This window comes from Protopterus annectens, chromosome 3.part0 (assembly GCF_019279795.1).
Source record: "Protopterus annectens isolate FY-2018-M chromosome 3.part0, PAN1.0, whole genome shotgun sequence".
Lineage (NCBI taxonomy): Eukaryota > Metazoa > Chordata > Ceratodontiformes > Protopteridae > Protopterus > Protopterus annectens.
In genome coordinates this window covers 1,512,008,995-1,512,036,643 of record NC_056731.1, presented here as the reverse complement: position 1 = coordinate 1,512,036,643, position 27,649 = coordinate 1,512,008,995, and the positions used below count along the sequence as shown (strand labels likewise).

Below are 27,649 nucleotides of genomic sequence, written 5' to 3'. Positions count from 1 at the left end.
AGGCTCTGTCTCTTTGTTTGAAGAGTTGTAGGCTATCTTTAGATAGCCATGAGAGCTGATTTGCTTTAATCCTGATTTTTGTAAGGAGTGCTTGTATATTGAGTATATGTAGGAAAGTGTTATTGAAATATTTTACTGCTGAGTCCATGTGTGTGTATTTTAGAGGGGTCCAGTCACATTGTCTAAGAAGTGATTTGAAAGTTCAATTTGTTTTGGTACCAACATGTGTGAATATGATGTTTTTGTGAGGATGTGTCTGCTTCCTAAGTAGGAAAGTGGGACCATCTGAAAAGCATCCAGTAGGGTAATGGAGGGTGGGTCTGTTTGTTAGTTAGTGTCCAGTCAAGGACTGACTGCTTCTTGCTGTGTTTATTCTGGTTGGATCAGGTACTAATTAAGAGAAACTATAAAGTTTAATAAAGTTGATGGGATTTTCAGAGGAGTAGGAGGTCCAGTCTAAGTTGAGGTTTCCTGTTATAATGGTTTCGTGAATGAAAGTGGAGACGGACCAACTGAGAAGGTTCTCTATTATTGAGGTGTTGTTGCTTGGGGGAATATAAGTGGCAATAATTATAATGTGCTTTTTGGAGTTTAGATAGAGGTGTGAAATTAAATTTTCTGAATTTGAGAGGTTTATGGGTATATTTGAAAGGTGTTTCAGTTTGAGAGTGTTCTTGTATGTTATGGCTATAGCATCACCACGTTTTTGAGTTCTATCCAGTCTGAGTAAGTTGTAACCTGGGGGTAGGATTTCAGAATCTTTTATGTGGGGCTGAAATCAAGTTTTGGTTTGACTAGTGTTTGAAGAGTATAAGGTGAGAGTTTAGTAGAATTCATGAACCTTGTTAAGGACACTTCTCAGGTTCATATTTAATAGTAGGAGATCTGAGCTGTCAGTTTACTGATGCTGTAAAGTGCTGTGAATGCTCATAATATCGAACGTACCGGACCTCAAACATCCTATTGTGGGGGGCTGCACCCCCCCCACACCCCCGCTAAATATATATTCCAACTCCAAGATCACACTATAGTGACAAAAGGACAAATATCCCATTCTTCACTGTACCACTATCTCAGAAAAAGCACTTAGAAGTCCAGTACATTCGATATTATGAACGTTTGCAATTTGTGCAATTCGCTCAGGATATAGACCATTGTACTGTATGGGCTAAGGGCAGTGGGTGTTTTAGAGCCTGGATTAGGCCGCATGTCCCCATGTAGTTTGAGGTAACAGGTTTTTATCTGTAATGGGTGTGAAATTTTTTTGTAGAAGTCTGGTGAATTTATGGTATGTGTGATGTTTTGAATGTACATCAGGGCATCTTAGAGTCTAGAGTTCTGTATGGGAGGTAGTGTAGAGGTGAGGTGAAATGAGTATGCTTATTAAGTTATAATTAAGTGCAGTAATAAATGAGTTTGTGGGGTGGTAGATACTTGTGATGTGCTGTTTGTGATAGGAGATGGAGTGATAGGTTAATAGAAGTAGGCCTAGGGGGGATATGTGTTGTAGTAGCATATTTGTTGAGTGTAGATAGTGATTGGCTGTGCTTAAGTGTTTTGATAGGTTAATTGTTTAGGGGGAGTGAATAATGATTATGTATAAATGTAAGGATAGTGGGGGGGGGGTGATTTGGGAGGCAAGGTAGGGGAGTGGATTGAGCCCGAACGGAATGAGGGCCAACGGAACGGGAAGATGCGAATCCACCCAAGTAGCAGCAAAAAAAATAAACATGGTTGTCTTTGTTATTAAGTAAATTCATGTGATTCTGAGTTATAGCTGTTATTAGACCTCCTGTGTTTTAACAGATTAAAATGTGGTAAAGAGACAAAGGAAGGTGGGACAAGGGGAGCTACATATAGCGACCCTGTTTGTGTGCTCACCACAGCCTTGTTACAATTAGTTCATAGGTGGAATACAATCTTTAGAAGAAAACTTGGACCATTCAACTTTAAAAGTTGCTATCTAACTTCAAAATAACCAGTAGCTTGGAGAATTTAGATCAGGTCTGAGCAAGTTAGATTACAGTAGTTAATCGAATCTTTTGATTTTTTTTTTCTTTTTAATTTACTTTTTCCTTTGTTATGTCTGGGAATTCCTTAGCCAGATTCCACAGGTCATTTGGTGATAGGAGTGCATGGATAGGTTCTACATACACTCGTCCAGTGACCTGGCAGAGGACCTGCTGATTTACTGTTTCTTCTAAACTTGTTCATTTATCTCCTCATACTAGTGTAGGGTCCCCCTGCTTCTTACACCTTGTCATTTTCACCCCCCCCCCAATTTTAAAGAATCTGGTTTCCTTTGTACCTTTTCTAGAGCAGCTTCATATCCTCCATCTCTCAGATTCATAGTTTGAGGACTGTACTGTGACCAGTGAACTGCAGCACTTGATGGGGATTCTGCTATATTTACTTTGAAAAAATAATGTGTATTGAACTTGCACAGAAGAAAATGGTCTTGCTGGTATAGTTAATGCCCCTATATCCTGTTTATACAGAATAGGTAGAGAGTGTATGGCAGTGAAGAAGTCCATGACATCTTCCAGACTATCTTCATGGTTGTCAGAATCAAGGACTAACAGTTTTGAAGCTACTGTAGATACAGTGGGATCACATGCAGTGAGATTTGTGAAGATTTATGGGGAAATGGCTTATTTTACTTTTTTCATCTGATTTCTTTTATTTTTTTTTTTCAAGCATTTAGACTTCTTGTCAGTTAGAATATGTGGCCTGAAACTAAGAGAATTCACGGAGATGCACAAAGATTAATAATTTTATGTAAAACAGAAGTCCTCATAAATCATGGTTTTCATGGGCATCTCTAATTAAATACTTTCATTTTTTTTTTTTAAACTGCAATATTTTTTAAAATAATGTGCATGCACATAGTAGGCTGACATGCCTTTAGGTGGGAATGCTCTAACCTTACTACCACTGACCCCCATTTTCTTTATCTCAAGTCATGTGCATCTTCAACACAAACAGAAGGACCAGTCCACGCAGTGACATTAAGGAAGCTTTGCTGGATCTTTTTCATTTTTTTCTTATATAAATGTTAGTGGACTTGTGTCTTTCTATAATGAGCAGGGGACATTGGTTTCAGTCAGGATTTAGAAAGTGGACTTGTATTCTGCTGTAACAAGCAGGGGACATTGGTTACAGACTTTATTTTATTTAACATTTGTTTACCAGGAAAATCCAACTTGGAACGAGTCAATTTTCAATGGAGACCCAAATAGAAATGCTCCAGATGCATGTCTTTGATAATATTTAGTTGGACCTTTGTGCACTGTTGTGTTCAAAATTGGCACCACAAATCCATTCTGTGACAGCCATGAGACAGCTGCACACAGTTTCCAGTCACCACCACTCATCTCAACTCAGAACCTTATTGGGAGTTTTAGTCAGAATTCTCCACCCATGCAGCCTCACACTTTTTTCTGTATAAACACTTCTTTAAATTCACACCATTTAAATAAGTGGTATGGGCACACATACACTTAAAAAAGAAAACAAACAATTTTAAACCTTTTTCATGAGTTTCATGCATTATACATATTTGTTTTCTTGTTTAACATTTAGACAATTGGACGGCACTGTTGTGCAGTAGTAGCAGTGTCACCTCGCAGCAAGAGGTTCTCTGCTTTGGTTCTCAGCTGGAGTGCCTTCTGTGTGGAGTCTGTAAGTCCTCCCTGCATTTGTGTGGGTTTCTTCAGGGTGCTCTGGTTTCCTCCCACGTTACAAAGATTTCTCCCCGGGCCTCTGCTGAAAATTGGCTCATTCTATATTGGATTTTCCTGTTAAACGGATGTTAAATACATAAATAAATAAGTAAATAATCATTCACTCCAGCATTACATAAATTGCTTAAACCCTGCCTTCCCTTAAATTTCACTCCTTCTCATGTACATTATACTGCATGCATTGTTTCCACATATTACATTTATTTCTATGTCATTTGTTCATTCCCTTTTCTAAAGATCCCACCCTCGATTCTTTTATGTCCGTTACAGTATTCAATATTTTAATTACAGCTAGTATAGATTTTGATTTACTTTTTCTAAGTGCTTTTTTTGACAACCTGTAACATTAACCTTAGCAAGGCCTTACTGCATCTAGGGAATTCAGATCTTATTTCCCAGCCCAAAAGAATAATTTCCTTAGTTACAAACACTTGCTCCACCAAAATCTTTGACAAAGTAGGGAATTTTCAAGAAGCTACAAGCTCACTACATTTCCCCCCCAAAAAACATTAGGCGGTTAGTATAATGGTTAAAGTGTTTACCTCACAAACACAAGGTACACTGTTTGATTCTCACTTTTATTTGTGGGGAGGTTAGCATTTACCTTACAGACACAAGGTACAGGGTTTTATTCTCACATGGGATAATTGGCTAGGCATACAATTGCCCAAAAGAGCAGTTAGTCTAGTACTAACTTATGACCCTGTTTCTTTCCTATCGACCTTCAGTAGTTGCTGTCTACCTGAGGATTACATACCTGATAGTGCAAGAAATCTGGACAAAACCTAAAATAACTGGGAGACAAATGCCTAAAAGCAGGGACAGAGTTTAAATATTGCTCTTATAAACTTAGAAAGTTTCTAGAATAGCAGTTGTTTGGGTTAGCATGCATTCTATGAAGGATACAAAGTCTGAAACTCAAATATCTGTCATTATTTAGTGACCTTAATCCTCAGTGATTTGTCAGAAAACCAAAAATTTTATGAGGAACGGACCAGAAATATGAAGCAAAAATCTGGACAGTTGAGAGCTATGCTGAGGAAACATTTGCCAAAGTCTGATTGGGGTATAAAAATATCTATGTAAATATTTTCATGCAAAAATCTTAAACCTCCTGAACTTTGTTGCACACTTTATTTATTTATTTATTTATTTATTTATTTATTTATTTATATTTGTTGACTGTGAGTGTCCGACTGGATGTAGGTCCATTTTCAGCAGAGGCCCGGGGAGAAAAGCTCCACAGTTAAAATAAACAGACAGCAGTTACATTGGATTACATAGCAATTAACAATTTACATAACAATTACTTACAACATATTTACAGATGAAGAACATAGTACATCAGTAGACAACTAGAATCTTTATCTGTGAAGTACATAACAGGCATTAACAAATGTTAAAATAAGAAGTTCCTGCTGTATAAGTACTAGGGTTATGAGCATCTGAGCTTGCTATAATCAAGGTAGTTAGTGGAGTGGAAAGAAAGGTAGTGGTTGGATGGGGTGGGTGATATTAGAGTGGGAGTTGCAAGGGCATAGCCAGCGTGTTTTTAGGTGTGCTTTTAGTAAAGTTTTGAAGTGGGTGCATGATGGTACGGAGGTAATTGTGGGTGGGAGGGAGTTCCATAATTTGGCTATGGTGCAAGAGAATAGTGCTTCACCAGCAGAGTTATTGGCTTTAGTGATCTGCAAGTGATTTTTGTTGCTGGATCTTAGTGGTCTGGTGGTGCGATAGGGTTGGAGTAGTTTCTGGAGGGATGGGACATTTAGTGGATGGTTTACTAGTTTGTGGGCAAGTGAAAGTTGATACCATTGAAGGAGGTGAGGGAGTTCAAGCCAGCCCAGTTCAGCAAGTGAGAGACAGTGGTGACTACCGTAGGATGCCCCTGTGGCGAATTTGGCAATTTTGTTGTAGCAGGTCTCTAGCTTGTTTAGATCACATTGCCTTAGGTTGGTATATATTGGAGAGGCATAAACTAGGGTGGAGATAAGGTGGGAATTTGCTATTGAAATCTTTGCTGCTTTGGTGAGAAGATGCTTATTTCTGTATAACGCTCCTAGTTTTTTGTGGACTTTCTTTATGGTCATGGATATGTGAATGTCAAATTTTAGTTAGTCTATTTCCACTCCTAGCAATTTGGTGTGTTCATTTGGGTATGTAGTGGTGTTGTCTTTTGCTGTGATGTTAAAGTGAGAGTTATTTTGAGTATGTTTGGTGGGTTGGAAGATGAGTAGTTTAGTTTTGTTTGGGTTGAGTATTAATTGGGCATCGGATAACCAAGTTTCAACAGAGGAAAATGCTTCCTGTGTGACTTTTTGCAGTTTGGGTAGGAACTGGGCTGAGCAGATGATGGTCGAGTCATCTGCGTATTGTATGAGTGTGCCATGTGTGGTGGCAGAGGCTAGATTATTTGTGAAAATAGAGAAGAGTAGGGGTCCAAGGATGGATCCTTGGGGAACCCCTATGGAGACAGGTAGTTGGGGAGATATGCCATTATGCCACACAACGGATTGTTGGCGGTCAGACAGGTAACTCTGAAACCAGTTGGTGACTGATTGTGAGAAGGATAGGTTATTGAGGACAGAGATAAGTTGTTTGTGTGGGACCATGTCAAATGCTTTAGATAGGTCTAGGAAAGTAGCAGAGGAGAGATGGCCATTGTTTTTTGCTGAAGCATAGTGTTAGTAAAGGAGAGTAAGGCAGTGGTGGTGCTATGGTTTGGTTGGAAACCATGCTGAGTATTGGAAAGGAGGTTGTTAGTAAGGAAGTAGTCTGAGACCTGAGAGTGTATGCATCTCTCAAGTATTTTGGAGAGTGGAGAGAGAATATCTATGGGGCGGTAATTGGTTAATTCTGTGGAGGGTCTGCCTTTGTGGAGGGGAATTATATGTAATACTTTCCACAGTGTGGGAACATAACTTTCTGACAGAGATCGGTTAATCAAGATGGTTACTGGGTAGGCCAGAGCATCAGCTGCGATTTGTAGGTATTCACTTGGGAGGTTGTCTGCTGCTAATTTGGTGGGTTTAAGTTTAGTTAAGAGTTTTTTTATGTTGGAGGTAGGTACAGGAGAAAAAGAGAAGGCAGTGGGGAGATTAGTAGTTGAAGGTGTGGGTTGGAGGGGAGGAACATACAGAAGTTCTTTCATTGTTGCTTTGTATATTGCTTTTCCGTTGTCTCTTCCCAGTCATTCCTAACCTCTTCTGATTGATGTTTGCAGTTATCATGCAGCGTTTTAAATATCCTACAAATTACCCCTTTTTAACAGCTTCTGTTGTAGACTCAACTAAAATCTCAACCAGAGCTGGGTTTTTTTTTCACTTTACACCCCACTTTCCCATTCTTTTTGCCTGTTCTCTGCTGTCAGGCCCATGTATGGAAGATAGTCTATAATCTGTAGTCCAGAGTTCCGCTTGACCTCATCCCTCAGTATTACCTTTCCCTGTATAGTTATTTGCTTCCAATACCTTGGATTATTTGCTAATTTTATCCATCAACCTACATATTTTCTGTGCTCCTGCCTGCAGTCATCCCTAATGGGAAAATCTCCTTTCTCTATTCCCACGTTGGCTTAGTTTTTAGAATATTTTTTTTTTAGTAAATAAATATAATATTCTGTATGATTGTTGTTTTTTTCTTTTTAAGTACTTGCATCCAAACTCCTGTTCTCACCTTATTTTTGAACACCTTCCTGCATTTCATTATCATGCCTTCCCTCTTTGGTATCCCTGAGCTTGTGTTATGTACATCAGCCTTAACTGTATATATCTCTGTAAAGTATCCCTTTAAAATCTATTATACCATGACCCCCCATTAATATTCCAAAACGTGCATGCTGATTGGCCAGCGTGCAAGTTGTAAATTGACTTATACTAATGGAAAAAGGTCTGGTCGCCCGGACTTTTTCCATTAGTATAAGTCTTTTTTTAAAACACTGTCTCGCTATGTTAAAAGAGTTTAACATAGCGACACAGGTTTAAAAAAAGCAACGGAGATCTCCGTTGCTTTTTTTAAAGCTGTCTCGCTATGTTAAACTCCTGTAACATAGCGACACAGTGTGTAAAAAGCAATGGAGATCTTGCTTTCTCCGTTGCTTTTTTTTTAAACCTGTCTCGCTATGTTAAATGGGTTTAACATAATGAGACAGCTTTAAAATAAGCAACGGAGATCTCCGTTGCTTATTTTAAAGCTGTCTCGCTATGTTAAACCCATTTAACATAGCAAAACAGTAAAAAGCAATGGAGATCTTGCTTTCTCCTTGCTTTTGGCCACAGCTCTGATGTACTGCGTAGGCATGCGCAGTACATCAGAACTGCCGCGGATACCAGACAGCTGCAGAAGGGCAGCAAAGAGGCATTATACAATGCCATTATTTAAGAAAAGTATTTCTTTTCTTAAATAATGTCGTAGTATAATAGCAATAACCCACTTCTGGGTGTGGGTAATGCGGGATTTACCCACGGTTTTCTTTGTTTGGTCCCTCGGGCTTCGCCCTCGGGAACAAACCACGCCAACCGTGGGTAAATCCCGCATTACCCACACCCAGGCGTGGGTTATTGCTATAGTAGTACTAAACTACCATGTTCTGGGGAGAAACAACCAATCCATCCTAACTCTTGCCTTCTTCCCTTACCAAATACATTTCTGCAGCTCTTTTAGATATGGTCCACACCTTCTCTGGTTGATAAAATATACCTGATCTGTATATAAAACTAAAGAGATTGGAAGCATTTTCACTGCATGTGTATTATTATCCATATTCATAACAAAGGGCTTCCAATATCTGTTTTTGTATTACCTTTTGTAAAGTCTCTTGTCACATATTATTAGCTACCATAATAGTCCGTTTTAATCCATATACCTAAATACTTCATTGTGTCATGTTTCCATAGATAAGGGTATTTCTGAACCAATTCATATGTGGGTACATAGTTTACTGCTGTAGCCCTTGCTTTTTCTTGATTTTGTATCATGAAAAAACATGGAACTGCCTCAGAATATTTCACAACACTGAAATGTTCTTTTCTGGATTTTTCAAGTACATAATCACATCATCTGCAAATAAAGCTAACTTTTCTTGATTATCATACCAGTTATTTCCTTGAATTCCTGAGTTCCTCATTTTCTTTGCCAACAGCTCAAAGTATAAAGCAATTAACAAAATGGAAAGAGAGCATCCCTGTGCAGCCTTACATTTGAAGCAGTGTGTGTGATGTGCAGAGATCACTGTTTTGTGCAAGTTTGAATTCTGGAATTCGCCACCTTTTCTCTTTTTGTCAGCGTTCTTACCACATCCATTATGTTGCAGGCTCATATAATTCTGTGTTCATACAGGGAACATGTTTGTTGATACTCCCTATACTTATATTTTAAGTATCAGCCAAGTACCTCAATTTCTTACTTATCTGTATTTTCGTACCTGTGAGTCTGACCATCAGACACTTCCAGATAGGTTAAACCTCAGGCAGCAGAAAGGCAGATGTTAACATTCCCATTATGAAAGTCCCAGCATAGATTTCAAGAGCTCTCTTTCTTTGGGTGATGCACCTTGGCTTCAGTAGGCTGGTCGTTCGATGCCTCTTCTCTTCATTTTAAGTGTTACTTTCCAAACTGCCAGTCAAAAAAAACCTGTCAAACATATAAACTCTCTTCTGCATTTAAAACAAAAATTTCCAAAGGTTTCATCAAAAGTAACAAGAGTACAAGCAACTTAAAACACGATTTGTCAGAGATTATATAAGCACCCACAATTAGTAGTCTCAAACTGACAGCATTTCCCAAAGCAGTGCAGAGATGTCCATCTTAACAACAGATTTTTTGCACTGCGTAGCCTTTTTAACAAAAGTTGTTGTCTTTCGGCTTTTCCCGGTTAGGGGTCACCACAGCGGAACTCTGGTCCGCTAATGATTGGCATTTGATTTTTACATGCCGAGTTGCCAGCCCTGACGCACAACCTTCGACGAAGGTACTCCCATTCACGCATATCTCCACGCAGAAGACACTGTAGCTGAAAATGCAGAAACAAAATCTAGAACACTGCAAAATAACTTTTTTCAGCTTTTTTGTTTAGAAAAAGCTTTATTACATTTCTTTGTAGTACTAAGCTCTTATTAAACCACCCCACTCTTCCATCAGTTACATACTCTGACACTGACCTCTCCCCATGTATTTTCTACATATCTCTTGATCTATGATTGAGGCTAATTAAAACTTACTTCTGCAGCAAGGCAAAGGCATTATTAGGCTCTTTTTCTTAAAAATCTCTTGCAGTCCTTGCTGACGATGATCATTGTTTTTTATATATTTTTTCATTGTGGTTTTGGTGCTGCTTCCTACATATTTCTTCATTGGTGTAGTAAAACTTAATATGGAAAGGATCCACCTGCCTCTGACTGTGTACCATCTGTACTGGTCTTCCTCATTTCTGTTTTTTTTTTTTTTCCTTTTCCCTTTACATTTATAATGGTATAGTGCTTAGGATTTTATGCACTTTCCACAAAAGATCGACACTCTAACACTTAATGGTAAGAGATACATTCCAAAATATAATACTCGTTAAACATACATGTGTTGATAAATATTTATGGTAGCTCCTTAGTTCTCTGTTATGATGACCTAAGCTGATGTTCATGCATCATAAACAGTTTGCAGTATGTGTATGTATGTAGCCTTTATATGCTTTCTTGTGTTTGTCATATAGTGGTCATGATTTGCAGGTTCTGAAGTTCATGATTATAAGATGTGTCCAAGCTGGTAACCATTTGAAATGTTGGGACCTGCTAGAGCGAGTCCCAAGACTGAATGTCCAAATGATCCGACTTAACGTATACTAAGTGTACTATGCTATTTCTCAGAATATTCCCTTTTCTCTGAGGTGTGGCAATCTTGGAGATAGTATGTTCACTGGGTACAGGACGGGCTTGCCCCCCAAAAAGAAGTCTAAAGCAGAAGAACAATTTTCTAAATTCTGTTGTGTTTTCAGTCCTTTTTTTTCATCTTGTGGGCACTTGGCTTTTGAGTACCGACATTTCAGTAGGGAGCTGTTTGATTCACTGCATTGTTTCAAGGCTGCATGGTGCCTAAGTGGTTAAGCCGTCTGCCTCATAGTTTCAAGGTCTGGGCCTTAGTCCTAACTTAGTTTTTCTTCATTTGGAATTTGCACGTGTTCCCTGTGTATCTGTGGGTTTTTTCTTAGTATTCCAGTTTCCTTCTGCTGTCAAAAGATGTGCTAACTTACTGGCTTCACTACACTTTCCATGTGTTTACACTTGTCTTTCTGTCCCAGGTCACGGCTGAAAAGGCACTGTGGACCACTTTGCATACGCAATTAACAGCAAAATGAAATTAAATTTCATTGTTTCCCTAGTGTTCTTATATTTCCCTCCATTAGTTATGGCTAAAGGGTTCTGTAATTTTGACGTGCATAAGGTATTAAGGCCATTGCATTATTTTCCTGTTCCACATGTAATGTATATGTTTTATGGTCAGTGCTGTAAAATAGCTCTTTAACAATCCTAACTAGAAGTTGTGAGTTGCTGTTTGATTTCTGAAGTAAACTTAACAATGCAGTGTGAATGCTGAAAGTGGCTACATTTTCTAAAATTAAAACAAATTGCGTTATTTTATTTATAAATCTAGATCTGGTGCTACAGTCAGCTTGACTGTCCTTACTGTTAGTGTCTTACCAATCATGATTAGAAGGAATGTATGTTATTAATAATGTAGTCCTGTCCAAATTTTTTCTTGTAAGAATCAGTCCTGGAGCTCGGAACCAACATTGTGTTTTTGCATGACCAAAATGCCACATAACAAAAAATACAAAAATCAAGAGATGTCTGAAGCATAATGGGAGCCTTTCTTCAGTAGGGAGGTCGCTACACAGTAAATTGTTACATCTGGATGTCAGCAGGTAATCTGTTATTCCCAGTTCCCATGTTTTCCATATGTCTTTTGCTGTCTGGCTGCTGTATAAGAAACACTGGCATTTGTTTAGGCCAAATGTTTTCCCAGTCTTGAAACTTTGAGTCAGTGAGCTACTTTTCTTGCTTGGTGAGTACATCGTAGGCCATTGGATCTTGTGTCTACCTTTTTTTCCTCATTGAAAAATATTCTTTCCTCAGATCTTATTCCAGTGTGTGTAAGCTTTGAGGGTATTGTCTTCCCAGTTAAGGTCTGTTAAATCTGTATTGTTCTAGTTAAAATAGTGGGTACTGGGGACCAAATGCAATTTTTATTCCTTCAAGCATTGCAGTAACTTTAGTAAAGCAAGCAAATTAAGATAGCTAAAAGGTCTACAGCCATACTTAATTAAGAAGAAATTTACAAGCTTGAAAAGCCTTCTCAACCATTAAAGAAGTGAGAAAGCCATACAGTCCTGTGGTGGGCATGGAATAACCTTACTGTGACCCAGATGACCAACTTTCTGGTAAAGGCACATACAATGAAGGGATCATATCAAGGAGGATAGGAGTGGATAACCACTGCTGGCTTGCCCAACCAGGAAGGTGTCTCTGGCTTGGACTACTTGAACATTCAACTCAAGTCATTTCAAAGAAAGTGTCTTTATTTTTGAGTAATTTTTTATTTAAATTCTTTACGAATTACTGTGTCCCAGATGACCGGCTTTTGGTTAATGGCACAGGCAGTGGAGAGTTCATACCGAGAGGATAGAAATGGATAACCACTGCTGGCTTGATGGGAGGAGGTAAAAGTGAGATGTCGCTGGCTTGGACAACCTGCACATTCAAATCAGGTCATCTCTAAGAAAGTATCTTCATTTCTGAGTAATTGTTTATTTCATTTCTTTACAGATTAAAGGACACCGAAGATGCATTTTCCCTTATTTGATGACTGCTTGATAGTGCATTCTGGGCTGTTAATAAGTTGCTTCCTGTAGTCAAGGGTACATGGTTTGATTCTTTCCACCTACATTTCCCTGTTGTGTGACACTGAGTATGTTACTTGACCAGACAGTGCTCATGTGTCACTCCTGAAAAGGGACACATGCCCATTGGGCTCAACTGGTTAGCAAATCAGTAAAATAAAGTACAGCAAATCACTCATTTTCCCACAACAGATTGTGACCCTTTAAGGAACATTTCTGAATTTAGCTGAAATGAAGCTTCTTCCTCAATTCATAATCAAGGTTTCAGAACGTCTTTACTAGCAAAGGCTCACCCAGACTCTGCTACACTTTGCTGTGAAGGAAATGTTAGTTTGCTTTTTATTTGTTGTATTTTGTATTACTTTATTGCCTTTTTATATTTTGAATACTATGATTTGTTTTCTTTACCTTGTGTTTTACTTGTAGTCTGCTTTTAACTGCATATTAAAACTTCAAAAGAGACCACAGCTCTGTCTCTTGTGAGTCAGGCAATTTTTTTTCCTACCCGCGCACCCTGTTACTATTCTGTTCTTATAACCACTGTCTTTCTAGTTGCCTGCCTGTTATGTTAAGTCGACCATATATCTCATTTTCTCTCTGCTTTCACTGGCGTGTGTAAGCACAAATTTGTGAAATCACTCCCCTTCAACTATTTAAATGTGTTGGCCATTCTACTGCATTCCATAGTACCAGAATAGTAAAAACAAAACGAAAACTCCAGCAAAGCTAGAACTTCCACTGAGTGACCTCCCAAACCTGTTGTATCAGAGACACATGGGATATATGCAAAATTACATTACACCTGATGTTCATAAGGGTCATTTGCATATATCCCATGTGCCTCTGATACAAGAGGTTTGTGAGATCACTCAGTGGAAGTTCTAGCTTTGCTGGAGTTTTTGTTTTGTTTTTACAGATTAGTTTTTCAGTGATCTTCTCACTTATTATTTTAAATAGTACTAGAATACAAAAGTGACCACCCCATTTCCATCTAGCTTGCTATTTTAAAAATAGTGACTCCCCTCTAAAACTTAACTTGTAGACAGGTAAAACAAGTTACCTACTTTCGCATCTAACTTCTCTAGTGCACACTGCAGTGTTTAGGATAAACTTTTTTTTTTCATCTTACCTTTAAGCATCCCTGTGACTAGCACCTGCTCTAATACCTGCTGGAAAGCACTAGGAAGCCTTAAACTGATACAGGCACTCAACTCTCCTTGCTAATAAGGAGAAATTAATCATAGGCACTAAACAGCCTATAATGGCAAAGTAGCTTGCTAAGGTAAGGGGAAACGGCTCTTGTGCTTTACAAAAAAAAGAACTAAAACCAGGCATGTCCAAGGGTCAGCTTCCGGTGATTTCTCCTGTCCACCTGGTGAATCTGGGCATACTAGGGCAATGCAGCAATTGTCTCATGTACACAGACAACCCTCTCCTCCTACCACCCAACACTACAAACTGTGAGAGATGCACTTACATAGCCAAACTGGAAGCAAAGCTCTCTCCACCCATGATTGTGCTAGACAGTCAAGAGGAGAAGGTCAACACCCGCAGTACATCTCAAGCAACACATAGCCCTTCTAAACCCACATATGCGGAGGCCCTTAACTGTAACCTGCCCAAGCAACAAGGACCTCTGAAGCTGAAACTCAACCAAACACCAATCACAACCAAAGTGTCACATAGCTCACAACACCAGTGTGCCACCCAGCAACAGCCCCTAAGGCAAGACAATGTACCTAACACATTAGTCATAGGTGACTCTATAGTCAGGCACACTGATGTCCCACTCACCAGGCTGAACAAGGAGAAAATTACAATTAGCTGCCTGTCGGGTGCCAGGATCCGCCACATAACACATGCACTCCAGTCACTCCACAACAAGTACAAATATGACTCTGTCATTGTCCATGTTGGAGTGAATGACTTGAGATGTACCTCCCTGGACTGCGTGAAAAGAGACATGAAAGAGCTCTCGGATCATGTGGCCCAGGCAGGTAAGACCGTAGCACTGAGTACCATCCTGCCTTCGCCCAGAATGATACCACAATTTAAGGACAAAATGATTGACTTCAACAATTGGCTAAGCTTTTGGTGTCATTCAAAGGGGATCCAGTATTTGTCTGCCTGGAATGACATGATCGACAGACCACGATGCTTTGCCAGAGATGGTCTGCACCTGTCGCCCCTGAGATTCAGGTTACTGGCTAAAGCTCTTGCCACCCCTATAGTGCCTTTTTTAGGCAAAGTTCAAAGGACAAAACCACCACCGCAACAGGTGCAAGCATGCAAAATCTGAAGGTAATGCTACTCAATGCTAGAAGTCTAAACCTCAAAATGCACTCTCTCGAGGCACTCCTAAAAATGGAGAACATCGATATCTGTGCAGTAACTGAGACCTGGTTCAAGGCTCCAGAGAGCACCCCTGCAATACCAGGCTACAACTCTTACCACACTTTTTGGCCACCAAACCAAGATCGAAACACTAAAGGTGAAGGAGTGTCCATATTCACCAAGGATATTCACACCACCAGGCTAGTTGCCCAACACAATGCGTCTGAAATTCTCCAGGTGCAACTAACACTAGGTAAGACTGCAATCCAAATTGTACCTTGCTACAGATCCCCCACCATGCACCAAGATTCTCACTACACCTTTCTAAACATACTGGAAAATATTAAGATACAACCAAACGCCCTAATACTGGGTGACTTTAACTACCCTGCCATTAACTGGGAAAACTTCTTGTGTACCAACACCTTTGCCCAACCGTTCTTGAAATTCATGAATTCCAATGCCCTGGATCAACTAATCCATTGTCCCACCCAGGGCTCCAATATCCTAGACCTGATCATTACCAACATGGGAAATCAATACTCCACACCTATGGTCACCCTCTCGTTGGGCAGGTCAGATCATAAGCTAATCACTCTTAACATCTACATCCCACACCCACCCCCACCCCCAGTAAGGAAACCTCCATAAAAAACTTCTACAAAGCCAACTTCATGCTACTCAAGTCAGAAGTGACAAACTTCATGACACCCATGCAGGGTGCCTTCCCAAATAGAACCAAGATGCTCTCCTCCAAAAAATGAAGCCAATCTGGTGGTCCCGTGCCATAAACAAACTTTACAACAAAAGGAAGAAACTGTTGCAGAAAAAGAGGAAAATCCCAGGATGCAAAAAACTCCCTTACCAGCCTCAGTAAGAAGCTGAGATCTCTCATAAAATACTCCAAAGCTAGTTACGAAAATAAAATTGCCAAAGATTCCAAAGACAACCACAAGGCATTCTATAACTATGTCAAGAATCTAAATGGCAATGCTCAGATCTGCTCTGAGCTACAACAGAATGGCATTAAATATACTGATCCCAAGGATATTGCCAATATCCTGGCAGACTGATTCAGTGCCAACTTCACCCCCCTCTCACCCCCTAAATGGCCCATCTCAATACCAGAAGATTGCCAAATTCCGGTAATAATGGCCACACAGTTAAAAAATGCACTCTCCAAAGCTAAGAATACAGCATCCATGGGACCAGATGACATCCCGGGCTGTGTACTACATGAACTGGCACCTCACCTAAGTGTCATGTTTATTCATAGCATCACCTCAGGCACCATGCCCACTGAGTGGCGCACCGCTACCGTTATCCCTCTGCACAAGGGGGGATCCACCTTGGATCCCTGGAACTACTGCCCCAGCAGTCTGATGAGCCTGATCTGCAAGGCCATGGAATGTATTATCATGGAACTTATAAACAAAGACATGGGCAACCTTCAAACACTGGACCCCACCCAGTTTGGGTTCGTGAAGGGCCGATCTTGTCTCCTGAACCTAATTGACTTCTTCAAATCAGTCTCCAGAGCCATGGACAAGGGTAAGGCAGTCCACACAGCCTATCTGGACCTCGTCAAGGCCTTTGACACCATCCCCCACTCTGGAATCATAGATAAACTTAATAAGCAGGGCATTAATCCCTATGTCACTTAATGGGTTGCCAACTGGCTTACTGACAGAACCCACACTGTAAAAGTAGCTGACTCCAAATCCATCTCCAGACAAATGACAAGTGGAGTACCTCAGGGTTCAGTCCTGGGACCACTCTTGTTTGGCATCTACTTCTCTGAAGTACAGGCCAATACTAAGGGACTCTGGCTAACAAAGTTTGCAGATGACTGCAAACTGGGAGCCATTATTGAATCTCCAAATGATGTGGATACTGTACAAAAGGGCCTTACAGAAACAGATGCTTGGTGCCAGAGCCATGGGCTCAAGCTCAATGCCAAGAAATGTATAGTTATCCCCTTTGGGAAAAAAACATGTACCTGTGAATTACCACATAGGTGGCAGCACACTAAACACCGAAAGTGTGATAAGAGACTTAGGGACACAGGTGGACAGTGGTCTCACCTTCAATAACCACATCACCACAACAGTCAGGAAATCCTATGTGGCACACCTCATCACTAAGGGCTTTTCATCCAGAAAAAAGGAGGTCATTGTCCCACTGTACTCCTCCCTCATTAGAGCCATTATAGAATACAATGCCTCATTTGGTATGTACCTCTCAAGACACCTGCAACAACTGGAAAGGCCGCAGAAATACCTCACTAAAAGAATCACAGGCCTAAAGCAGGTGCCCTATGTTGACCGCCTTAAACTCCAGCTATACTCTTTCGCATATCGTCTACTCAGAGCCGATCTCTGCTTAACATACAAGGCTAAGTCAAACCCAGAGCTGTTGGACATGCTACACTTAAAGAAGTCACAATCCCTCAGAGCCACACGCTCCAGGGATCTAAACCTTGTCATCACAATAAACAAAACATGCTGGAGGAATAGGTTCCTGACCCAGAAACTCCCCAGACTCTGGAATAGACTGCCCATACATATCAAGCAGAGCGCCTCTTTGGCCCTCTTCAAAAGGAACCTTGATGATTGGATGGGAGAAAGGAAATTCACCGTGGGGATTATGTCAATCGCCCTGCTAGACGGGGTCTAGGAAGTAAATAGTGTGGGAAGAAATAGCCAGGGAATTGTTATGGCTAGGCTTGTATAGGCCCTAGGGCCAGTATCCTAGTACCAACCTATGAACCACAGATGGGATTAATAACCACAACCATTGCAAGACAGTTTATCAGGGCTCTGGGTTATATCATACTATAACCTGATGGTCGACCATGCAAGGTTACACATGAAGAAACACTGTCTGCTAAAACTATCCAGAATCAAGCAATATGTCCCCTGTAAGTATCACCTTGTGTTTGTCAGTTTATAAGAAAATGTTTCTGGTGGGTAAATCCTCATGGTCTGTCCAAAGAGTTGCATCTCCTTTCTTCAGCCCTTCTTGGGTATCTTACAACAGACTTTGAAATTTGCATGGGAAAGGTAGTACTCACTTCCTGAAGTCTTTCATCCAGGAGGACTGCATTTTAATTACAAGTAGTTGTACATTTACTGTTTAATGTGTTTATGTCCTTACTGAAGCCAAAGAGCCCAATACTTGGAAGTTGTGTATTCAAAATTGGAGGTTTTCAGTGTGAGGAGAAGTATAAAGTATAGGTTTATAACTTGCCCAGTTTCAAAGCTACTAGAGTGTTACAGTCTCCTATTTAAAACTAATGTAGCTTACTCTTGAAACAAACAAGGTGAATGTTTCTGCCACTAACCTATATTCCTTTATTCTCACAAGTAGCAAAAGACGCTAAAAAAGTTTTCTTTATTTTAGACCACACAGAAACAAGTATCTGTACCATGGGGTTTGTACTGCTAATAAAACTGGCATCGCTTCCTTTAGACCTACAAATTTAAGTATATGTTACTTGAAAGAGTCTTATCTTAGTAGTACTCAGGTTTTAGGCAAGGGAGTTTCAGAAAATTAGACTGTGCTGTGGTGGTGCTGCAGTAGCATTGTCGCCTCACAGTTAGACGTTGCCTGTTCGATTCTCAGAGCATCTTCTGTGTGGTGACATGTGTGAATGGGCCTTCCTTCGTTGAAGGTTGTGCATTAGGCCCGGCAAGCCAGCACGTAAAAATCTATTGCCAATCATTAGCGGACCGGAGTTCCGCTGTGGCGACCCCTAACCGGGAAAAGCCGAAAGACACAAAAAAGACTGTGCTGTTTAAGCATTCTTTTACTGGAATTCACAGCATGGTCTCCTTAAAGACCAATCCTTCTTTAATGAGAAAAGTTGCCACTGTCGTTTCTCAACTTAATCAGTCATTTTCTTTACCATTGCTTCCACAACTGTCAGTCTACAAAAGAATATGTATTGTATGCCTTGGATACTCTCTTAACAACTGAGGTATTATACCAGACAAAGACTTGCCTGATCAGCAATTGGCTCTTTTCATGAATGAGAAAGTTGCTTATCTGTTAGTAAATTAATAATGTCAAAGTGATTTGACTGTTGTGTTGCATTTTATTATGATGTTTACAATAAAGTTCATGGTCTTGTTATGGCCATTTCTGCTAGTGCAGCTACTTCTTTGGCATATTGTAGGAATATTTCTGTGTATGTAGGCTACATTTTAGTATTTAAAAAACTTTTACTAAACATTAGAAGCAGGAGGCTCAGTGTAGTAGTAGTAAACATATTGGCATAACCGTTCAGAAGGAGATCACATAGTAGTCCACCACCTGGGATTTCTACACTGATTGTGGGTTCTACCTAAAATTATGTTATCCCAGCAGTATATTTTCTGTTTCCCATTCAGTTATCCAGGTTGCACTTAAAAAGGAGTAAAGAAGTACAGAGAGGAGTTGTTATAAGAGATTCATCCATCCACCCACAAACCCTTTTCCCATTTTTGAACATTGATTGGGTCGGGGTGTCACTTTAACAGTGACAAATATATAGAGCAAAGGTTCACACCTCTGGGTGGCTAACCCTGCCACAACTGTTCTTCCATACCACACATGCACACCTATGGCTAGTTCACAGTGTGCAGTCCACCTACTGCCTGTCCTTGAAATGTGGGAGGAAAATGGAGCACCCAGAAGAAACCTAGATGCACACATGGAGGACAAGTGGGCTTTAATAAATGGAAAGGATTGTGGTTTGATAACCTCCTTTTCTCACAGGAGCAGTTTGGAACTCTATGAACAGATAGGCAGATTAACTGTCACTATACTTCCTGTTACGTCTAAGTTTATTCCTAGATTAAGTTATATTCTGACTCGCCACATAGTCAGATATTCAGTGAATTGCATCATTAAAGAAGGAGGTGGTGCACTGTATCTGATTGTCTTTTATTCATTCAGTCTGAAGTTTTGATGCATTTTGGAGAGACATCTAGTTTACATCCTTATGACAAAATTGTTTGATGGAAATGCAGATATTGCACTTATCTGTATCTAACTCATTAAGAAGGCACTTTTAAGTCTGCCATTTATGCTTGTTCTTTAATGATACTGTGCACTTCCAGTCACATGTTGCTTTTCTGTTACTTTAATAATCCAAAATGCCATTATGTGTTACATTATTTAGTCCTGCACAATGTGACAGTACCATGTCCTTGTCAACACTGGAAAGCTTGCATTGTTCTGCTTGTTGGCATTCTGTGGTGTCGTTTTTTGACATTTTTTTCCATGTGATTTATAAAAAGCGATACTATCAGCAGAAAGTCTAGGATGTTATTATTGACTTACAGTATTGCCAAGATACCTGTTGCATCTGTTAAAACTGTGAGCCACATGATGTTTTCATTGTTTAATGTCACAATACTGGGTCTTTTGTAAAAATTGCTTTTTTTTTTTTAAACTTCTGCAGCTAATTTTGGCAGTGTGAACATCTATGAATCTACAGCAGTGACGGAAAGATTGTGACACTGTTTGTAGACGTGAAACGCATGATGAAGATATAAAATATGGCCTGTGGAAATGAGTCATGTCTAAAGGGACAAGAGTGTGTGACTTACTTGGCATGCTTTGCCCAACTTTTGGAAGAATGGACAGGCCTGGAGAACCTGGAGGGCTACGTGAATTATGTTTATTACCTTTTGTGGGTTTTCACCCCACTTCTAATCGTATTTATACTTCCATGGGTTATTGTTATCTTACTCTATCTTTCCATCCTTTTGCTTCATGTGTACAAAAGGAAGAATGAACTGAAAGTGGCTTATTCTCATAACTTGTGGGATGGTGCAAGGACAACTGTGGCAACACTGTGGGATGGACATGCAAAAATTTGGCATGGTAAGTTCTGAGTTCTTTATATAGTAACCTACTTTTCTATATGAAGCTTATAAAAGGTTACAGAAAACTGAATAACATCATAATAATTAGGCATTCAGATTCAACACTGGTGTGAATAGCATAAATTCTATACAAAAGAGCAATCCTTGTCCTTGTTCTTGTGTGATGCATACTTTAAGGCCAGAAGCTTCACTACTCTTAAACTTTTTTTCCTAATATTATACAGTAGCTATTTCATGAATGATGTCCAGATTTCTGCCAGTACTGCTTTTATGGTCATGGCTGAAGTGCTTAGTGTGGGTGGGTGTGTACGCTTGTGTCTCTGTGTGCACGCATGTGCATTATGAGTGTTTAAACTGCTTTTTTCCCCCAAATGTATTGTACTACTTTGCGAAAATCCTGATACTCTGTATCAGTGTTATCTATACCTTAGATTTAATTACACGTGTCTGTGGCCTACAGTTATGCCGCTCTAAGCAATATATCTCATTACTGTGTATTTAAACAAGCTGCTAATTTTTATGACGATTGATATATGCAGTTCTCTTGCTCAGGCTGCTTACAGAAGTAATGATGTTAAACTTGTACACCTTGGCATGTATTAATTAAGATTTTATTCAGAAGCATACTGCACAGTACAGCTGACTTGGTCCATAGCTTAAATAACTGCAGCTTAATAAAACATATTCTACTGCACTGAATTTGTGATTTTATGTTGTCATTTCTTAACTTGTTACCTAGCTTTTTATACTCCTCTCTCACTATAATATGTGCATGAAGCTTACCTACCCTCACAAACTTTATTTGTGTAACAATTGCAAAATTTTGTTAAATGTGCTTTTTTAATGTTATTGTCTTTGCTGCAAACTAATAATTCTGTTGATAGAGATGCGGAGTTAATTCAGAAGTCATTTTGTTTGTTTTTTTTACATACATCTTGATAACATTCATAGAATTGAGTTATTGGTTTGCTTTTCTGCTAAAACTGTGTTTACTAAGACAGATGCACTTTGTGAGTCCTAAGCCAGTACAAGGGCTTCATAGGAACAGCAGTGGCATCAGTGGTCTGTTTATTATTTAAACTGCATATTGCTACCATAAGCTTTGCTTGTGTAAACAAGATTAATGCTTACTGAATTGTACTGCTAGGGTGCAACCTGAATCTATATATACCTTAAAATACGACTTCATTCTGTTGAGTATTATTTCTGCTTGAATACCAGTTTCTTATACTATGTATCTGTCTTATGTATTCTCTGTACCTTTTACTGTATTACCTCTTCCCTGCTCATAACCTTACTGTTTTGTCTTTTCTAAGTAATTACAGGGAATTTTCTCCTTGAAGCCCCCCCCCCCTTTCCAGGACATAAACAAAAATAGATTTCGACCGCTCACTTGTTACGGCACAGGTCTCACACTAAAAGAAAAGTAGCAACAAGGCTACAATTTCAAGCTTTTCACATAGGTGAATACTGTTGTATACATAATCAGATATTAGAGCATTTTTTCCTCTAAATCTACGGTGTGCATGACAGTTAGGGCTCCCAAAATTGACCCCAATCTAAACACCGGTCAATATCTGGTTAAAGTAAATTCCTCATAGTCACAACTACATGGCTCTGCCTACCTATATTTCAGTCTACAAATATTTTACAGTACCTTATTTAGCCTAGTTAAATAATTCCTGCAAACTAATTAAAATACCTACCCAACCCTATTAATTAGGTTTAGTGCACAGTCACCTCCATAAGTGTATCGTTGATAACCCCACTCGATAAAGTTAAATGCTTGATACCACATACCTTTCCTAAGGCCTCCACTGATGGTTTTCACTCTCAGCCCTGCAGGGGCAAGCAAGCTCCTCAGGTTCCTCTACCCTGCCCATAATTCCCTCCTGGCCCCACTGTCTCTAACTTTATACATCACAGGCCACTCCTTCCAACCTTGTCATAGGCCCTAAGCCCCTCTGACTTCTTTACATACCACACCCAGAACAACTAAAACCCTCCTACATCTCACATCATGCACACACTGCTATTAATAACATCCCTAACCTTCTTTAATCTACTTATTCTCTACCACCTCACTTCTCACACCACACTACATCAACTAACTCCAACAAAAACTACAGCATACATATACCATAACTCATCCCAAAATAGTTACTCTGATATTTCACCATCACACTTCAGTCACAGAAACACCACCACTTTCAAGACCAAACTGCATTTTAATATACCTAAAATCAAACAATTATACATCTCATATGCACACTCCATACTTAAACTACATTTCATCTACAATCCAAACCACTGTCTTCACATTATTATGCCAAAGTGGAGATCATCCAAATCCTGGATCCTCTCCCACCCAACATATTAACAACTCTACATCACTCTCGGTGAAAACACCAAAAGACTTTGCATTGTGACATTAAACATATGTAGTATCTGCAACAAAGTAGCAGACTTCCATGTATGGCTTACACAGTATACACCCCCTTGATATCAAATATTATGAAAAGATAGACTTCACAAGAAAGGGTAAGGCCTGGCATTAATATATCGTAACCACTTAAACATAGTATCCCACCCAAAAATCATTCCCACTTTCAAATATGGAAATCCTATTAGCATCACTATTTTTCAGCAACCATAAAGAAATATCTATTGCCACCATCTATATTCCACCAGGTTCTAATATCCCAATACTGGAAGACTTCCTATCATGGTCTAACCACTACATCTCAAATGAAACCATCATCCTCTGTGATACTGATATAAATTGGCTTAAACTAACACAAAGCAACTCCACAAACTCCATCAATCTGTTCAAATTTACACCAATTATAAAAACCCCAGCGCACACAACAGTCACTCTGAATCTACCCTAGACTGGATATTAGTATCCCACCCACAGTACTACTCCAATCCCAACACCCTAAGTGACCACTTACCAGCCCTGATACACAGACTGCCAACTTCCACTCCAAGAGTTCTTTCATACAAATATACCAGAAATCTAGCCAATTTTTGCCAGTCTTACTTTTGCAACCTATTACAAACACTAAACTGGAACCCAATGAAATATCTTCCCTTAGATGAAGCAGTATATTATTTCAATGCTGTCTTCCTAGATACCCTTAACTCCATAGGCCCCATAAGAAAAAGAGAGTTAAACATAACCATGCTCCTTGGCTATCTAAATCAACCAAACAACTACTGATTAATAGAGACCGAGCATGGCACAAATGGAGAAAAGATAAGACCCCACCCAACAAAACCACCTTCAAAATATTTGGAAACAAAGCAAAACAGGCCATTAATCAGGACAAAAAGACTTACTTCTCTCAACAAATAAACACACACAGTAATAATTCCAGACTATTCTGGAAATCTGTCAACTCATTACTAAATCCTTGCAGCACCAAAAACCCTTCTGTTTTTCTAGACAAAAGCCCAGTTTAAATCAGTGACATATTTAATAAAAACTTTATTGATATTCTTACATTAGTAAATGCAGGCAATACCCCAACCCCCATTAACCCATCCATCATACCTCAAAGCAGTATCAGCTCCATACCATCTTTTAACTTCCAACCTGTAGCAACCTCTCAAATACAAACATTTGTTGGCAAATTGAAACCAGGCTCCTTATCTGCTGCTAATCTCCCCCCAAAATACCTCAAAATTAGTGCTAAGTTAATATGTTTCCCAGTAAGTATCCTTGTAAACCAAGCACTTGCAGAACACACAGTCACCCCACTTCATAAAGGTGGAAACCCTCATGACCTATCTAATTTTAGACCCATTTCCATACTGTCCCCTTTATCTAAAATGGAAAAAATGCATCCACTAACAACTGGTTGAATATCTAACCAGCAACAACCTACTATCCCCTTCACAACATGGTTTCCACCATCCCACAATACCATTACTGCCCTAGTTTCCTTCGCAAATTACATCTATAACGCCCTAGATAGTCACCTACTTACATTAGTCCAGTTACTGGATCTCTCAAAAGCATTCGGCACAGTCTCCCACATCAAACTTATCCAGCAACTCCACTCAGTGGGATGCTCTGATGCCACCCTAATGTGGTTCACTAGTTACTTGGAAAACAGACAGCAATCCATAAAATGGCTGAATAACTTCTCTAGCTTTCTCCCAAATAACATAGTGCCCCAGAGGTCAGTCTTGGGACACCCTGCTATTCAACATTTTTATAAAAGACCTAAATAACGTTCCCTCTGACTGTACTACCATACAATATGCAGATGATTCAACTATAATCTGTACCTCCAATAACTTCTCTGACCATCAAAAGTAAACACAAAAGGCCTTTACATCCATAGAACTCTGAATAAATCACAGCTGTTACTTAACCCTAATAAATCTCTTTAAACCTGTTCCCACAGACTTTACTATATTCTCCATAAACAAAACCCCAATAGCGTTAATAAATCAGGCCAAACTGCTAGGAATTAGTATTGACAGCAAACGTAGCTTTGACTTTCATATTAATAGCGCAAAAAAAAAGACTTGCTTCAAAAAAAGACTTGCTTCAAATTAGGCAACCTTTACAGAACCAAACAATACTTAAACAAATCCATCTGAATAAAACTTTCAAAAAGTCTTCTCCTTCCAACCTTAATTGTATGGGTCTCCTACCTTCACCAATCTCCAAAACTCTTTGCAACACAAACTACAGTCCTGTTTTTATAAGATTACAAAATTCGCACCAGCCCAACCAAATCACACCCACCATTGCCAGGCCACTAAAGAACTAAACTGGTTAGAATTTGCATATTACCTACAACTTACCTTTGGCCATAAACTTGTTTATAAACCTGAGTGTTGGCCTTCCCTGAAAAATATAATTGAACTTTACGTCCCATCCAAAAATCTACGCTCTAACAACAAACACCTACTTAAAGTATCAAAACCTAGTAAAAGAAAAGGTAGCTGCCTCTGTTCTCATTCCATAACTAAGCTGTGGAACACCTTCCCATCATCAGTTACAGAATTAGACAACCTAATCTCCTTTAAAAGAAAACTAAAACAACATCTCACTGATCACCCCAATACATATCCGCAACCTCCTTAATCTAGCAAAACTGTTTCACGTAGCAAACAGACTTATGTATATGTTATGCTGTTAGACCATATGAGTTATCCCTAATCTTTAGTATCGTAGTCCTCACATCAATACAACCATCTTAACACATTTTCTCTTCTCTGTCACTTTCTACTTTTAATAATACCATTAAATATATACCACCTATAATCTACTTATTTCCACTACCTAGCTATACTGTTCTAACTGTATCTGTCTTACCTTTAAGTTTAACTCTCTAATTCTACCTTTCCCTTTTCCTACTCCCTCCCCCCAAAAAATTGAGCTGTATTGTTAAATATTTCTAACTGTATAATTTTCCTACATGCTAATGTTCCATTGTTACTGTATTGTGCCTTTTCACAACATATTTGCTGTTTAGATAGTTTTCTGTATTATTTTACTTGCTTTATAATTATAATTTTGTTTCCTTACAAATTCATGTAATGATTTTCATGTAACTTGGAGTTTTTCTCCCCAGGCCTCCACTGAAAATGGGTCTCAAGCCCAGTGGATTTCCGGTCAATAAATATATAATAATAATAACTGTCATAAGCTATTTGCCACAGTTTCACTAAGCCATTTGCTATAGTTCCAGAAGTAAAAGGGTTTTCAACTTTGAGAATACCTTTTTCTTTTGCTACTCATCTTTGAGTTGAATGGGGCAATGGTTTGGGCATGGGGGTCAGCACAGGCCGCCAGATGACCTAGGTATGTTTCTGCCATTAATGTAACATTTATGTGTAAAATATATGTATGTTCATAGGTTTGTAGGTGTTTACTAGGCTAAGACCACAAGGGCCTTTTTAAGCCTAGCCATGCATCCCAAATCTCTGACAAGTTCTGATACCCTTGATAACTGTAAGCAGGGTTTTGGAGATGAACCATTTACATATTACCTGTTTCATTAGAGACATAGGTGCCAAACCAGGAATTAATATCTGGTTTCCCATCTAATTGTCCAAGTTGCACTTGAATTGTATTAGGGAGGAACTCTGCTTCACATGGATGGGGAGCCTGTTCTATAGATGCGATAGCTCTGGGATACATACCTATCTCTCCAGCAGGACCTATTTATGTCACAGGCAAGGCTTAAGTCTTTGGAATGGGTAATTCTGGTGCTGTTTGTTTTGTGGATATGCAGGAGGATATCAGAGTGGGGTCTGACAATGCCCTGTATGCCAGGCATAGATCACTTCTCAAAAGCCAGTAGGAGACAGAATACAGGGATAGGGCCTTGAGGCAGTCTGCATAGGACATTTTACTTACACCCTGTATTCTTTTAGTGATGAACCTCTGTAGGTGTTCCAATTGTTGGATATGCCTGGTTAGGTACGTACCAAAGGAGGCATTGTACTCCATGACAGCTCTGATGAATGCCGAATACAGTGGAACAATGACTTCCTTGGACTTGGATGCCATACCTTTGTTTATAAGTTGTGCAGTATAGAATGATTTCCTCCCCACTGTAGACACATGACAGGCAAAGGCTAGATTAATATCCATGTGTGTCCCTAAGTCCTTGACTACTGGGTCAACTGTAAGGGGTGTGTTGTCAACAAGATAGTTACCAGGGATGGATGACTTTGCAAAGAATACTATTATGCATTTCTTGGCATTTAGTTTTAGTCTATGTCTCTGACACCAGTTATACACTATCTTACACATACATATAATATATGTATATCCATCAACAATC

The 27,649-nt window shown here is 39.4% G+C and overlaps 1 protein-coding gene across 2 annotated transcripts in view; it reads left to right on the top strand.

The window, feature by feature from the left end:
* TMEM68 (transmembrane protein 68) overlaps positions 1 to 27,649 on the top strand; it is a 704,547-nt gene that overhangs the window by 205,011 nt on the left and 471,887 nt on the right. For both annotated transcript variants that reach the window (XM_044065539.1, XM_044065541.1), the window contains exon 2: positions 20,411 to 20,835. In XM_044065539.1, the coding sequence (XP_043921474.1) occupies positions 20,508 to 20,835 (328 nt within the window). In that variant the 5' untranslated portion in view covers positions 20,411 to 20,507. The remainder of the gene's footprint in view (positions 1 to 20,410; positions 20,836 to 27,649) is intronic.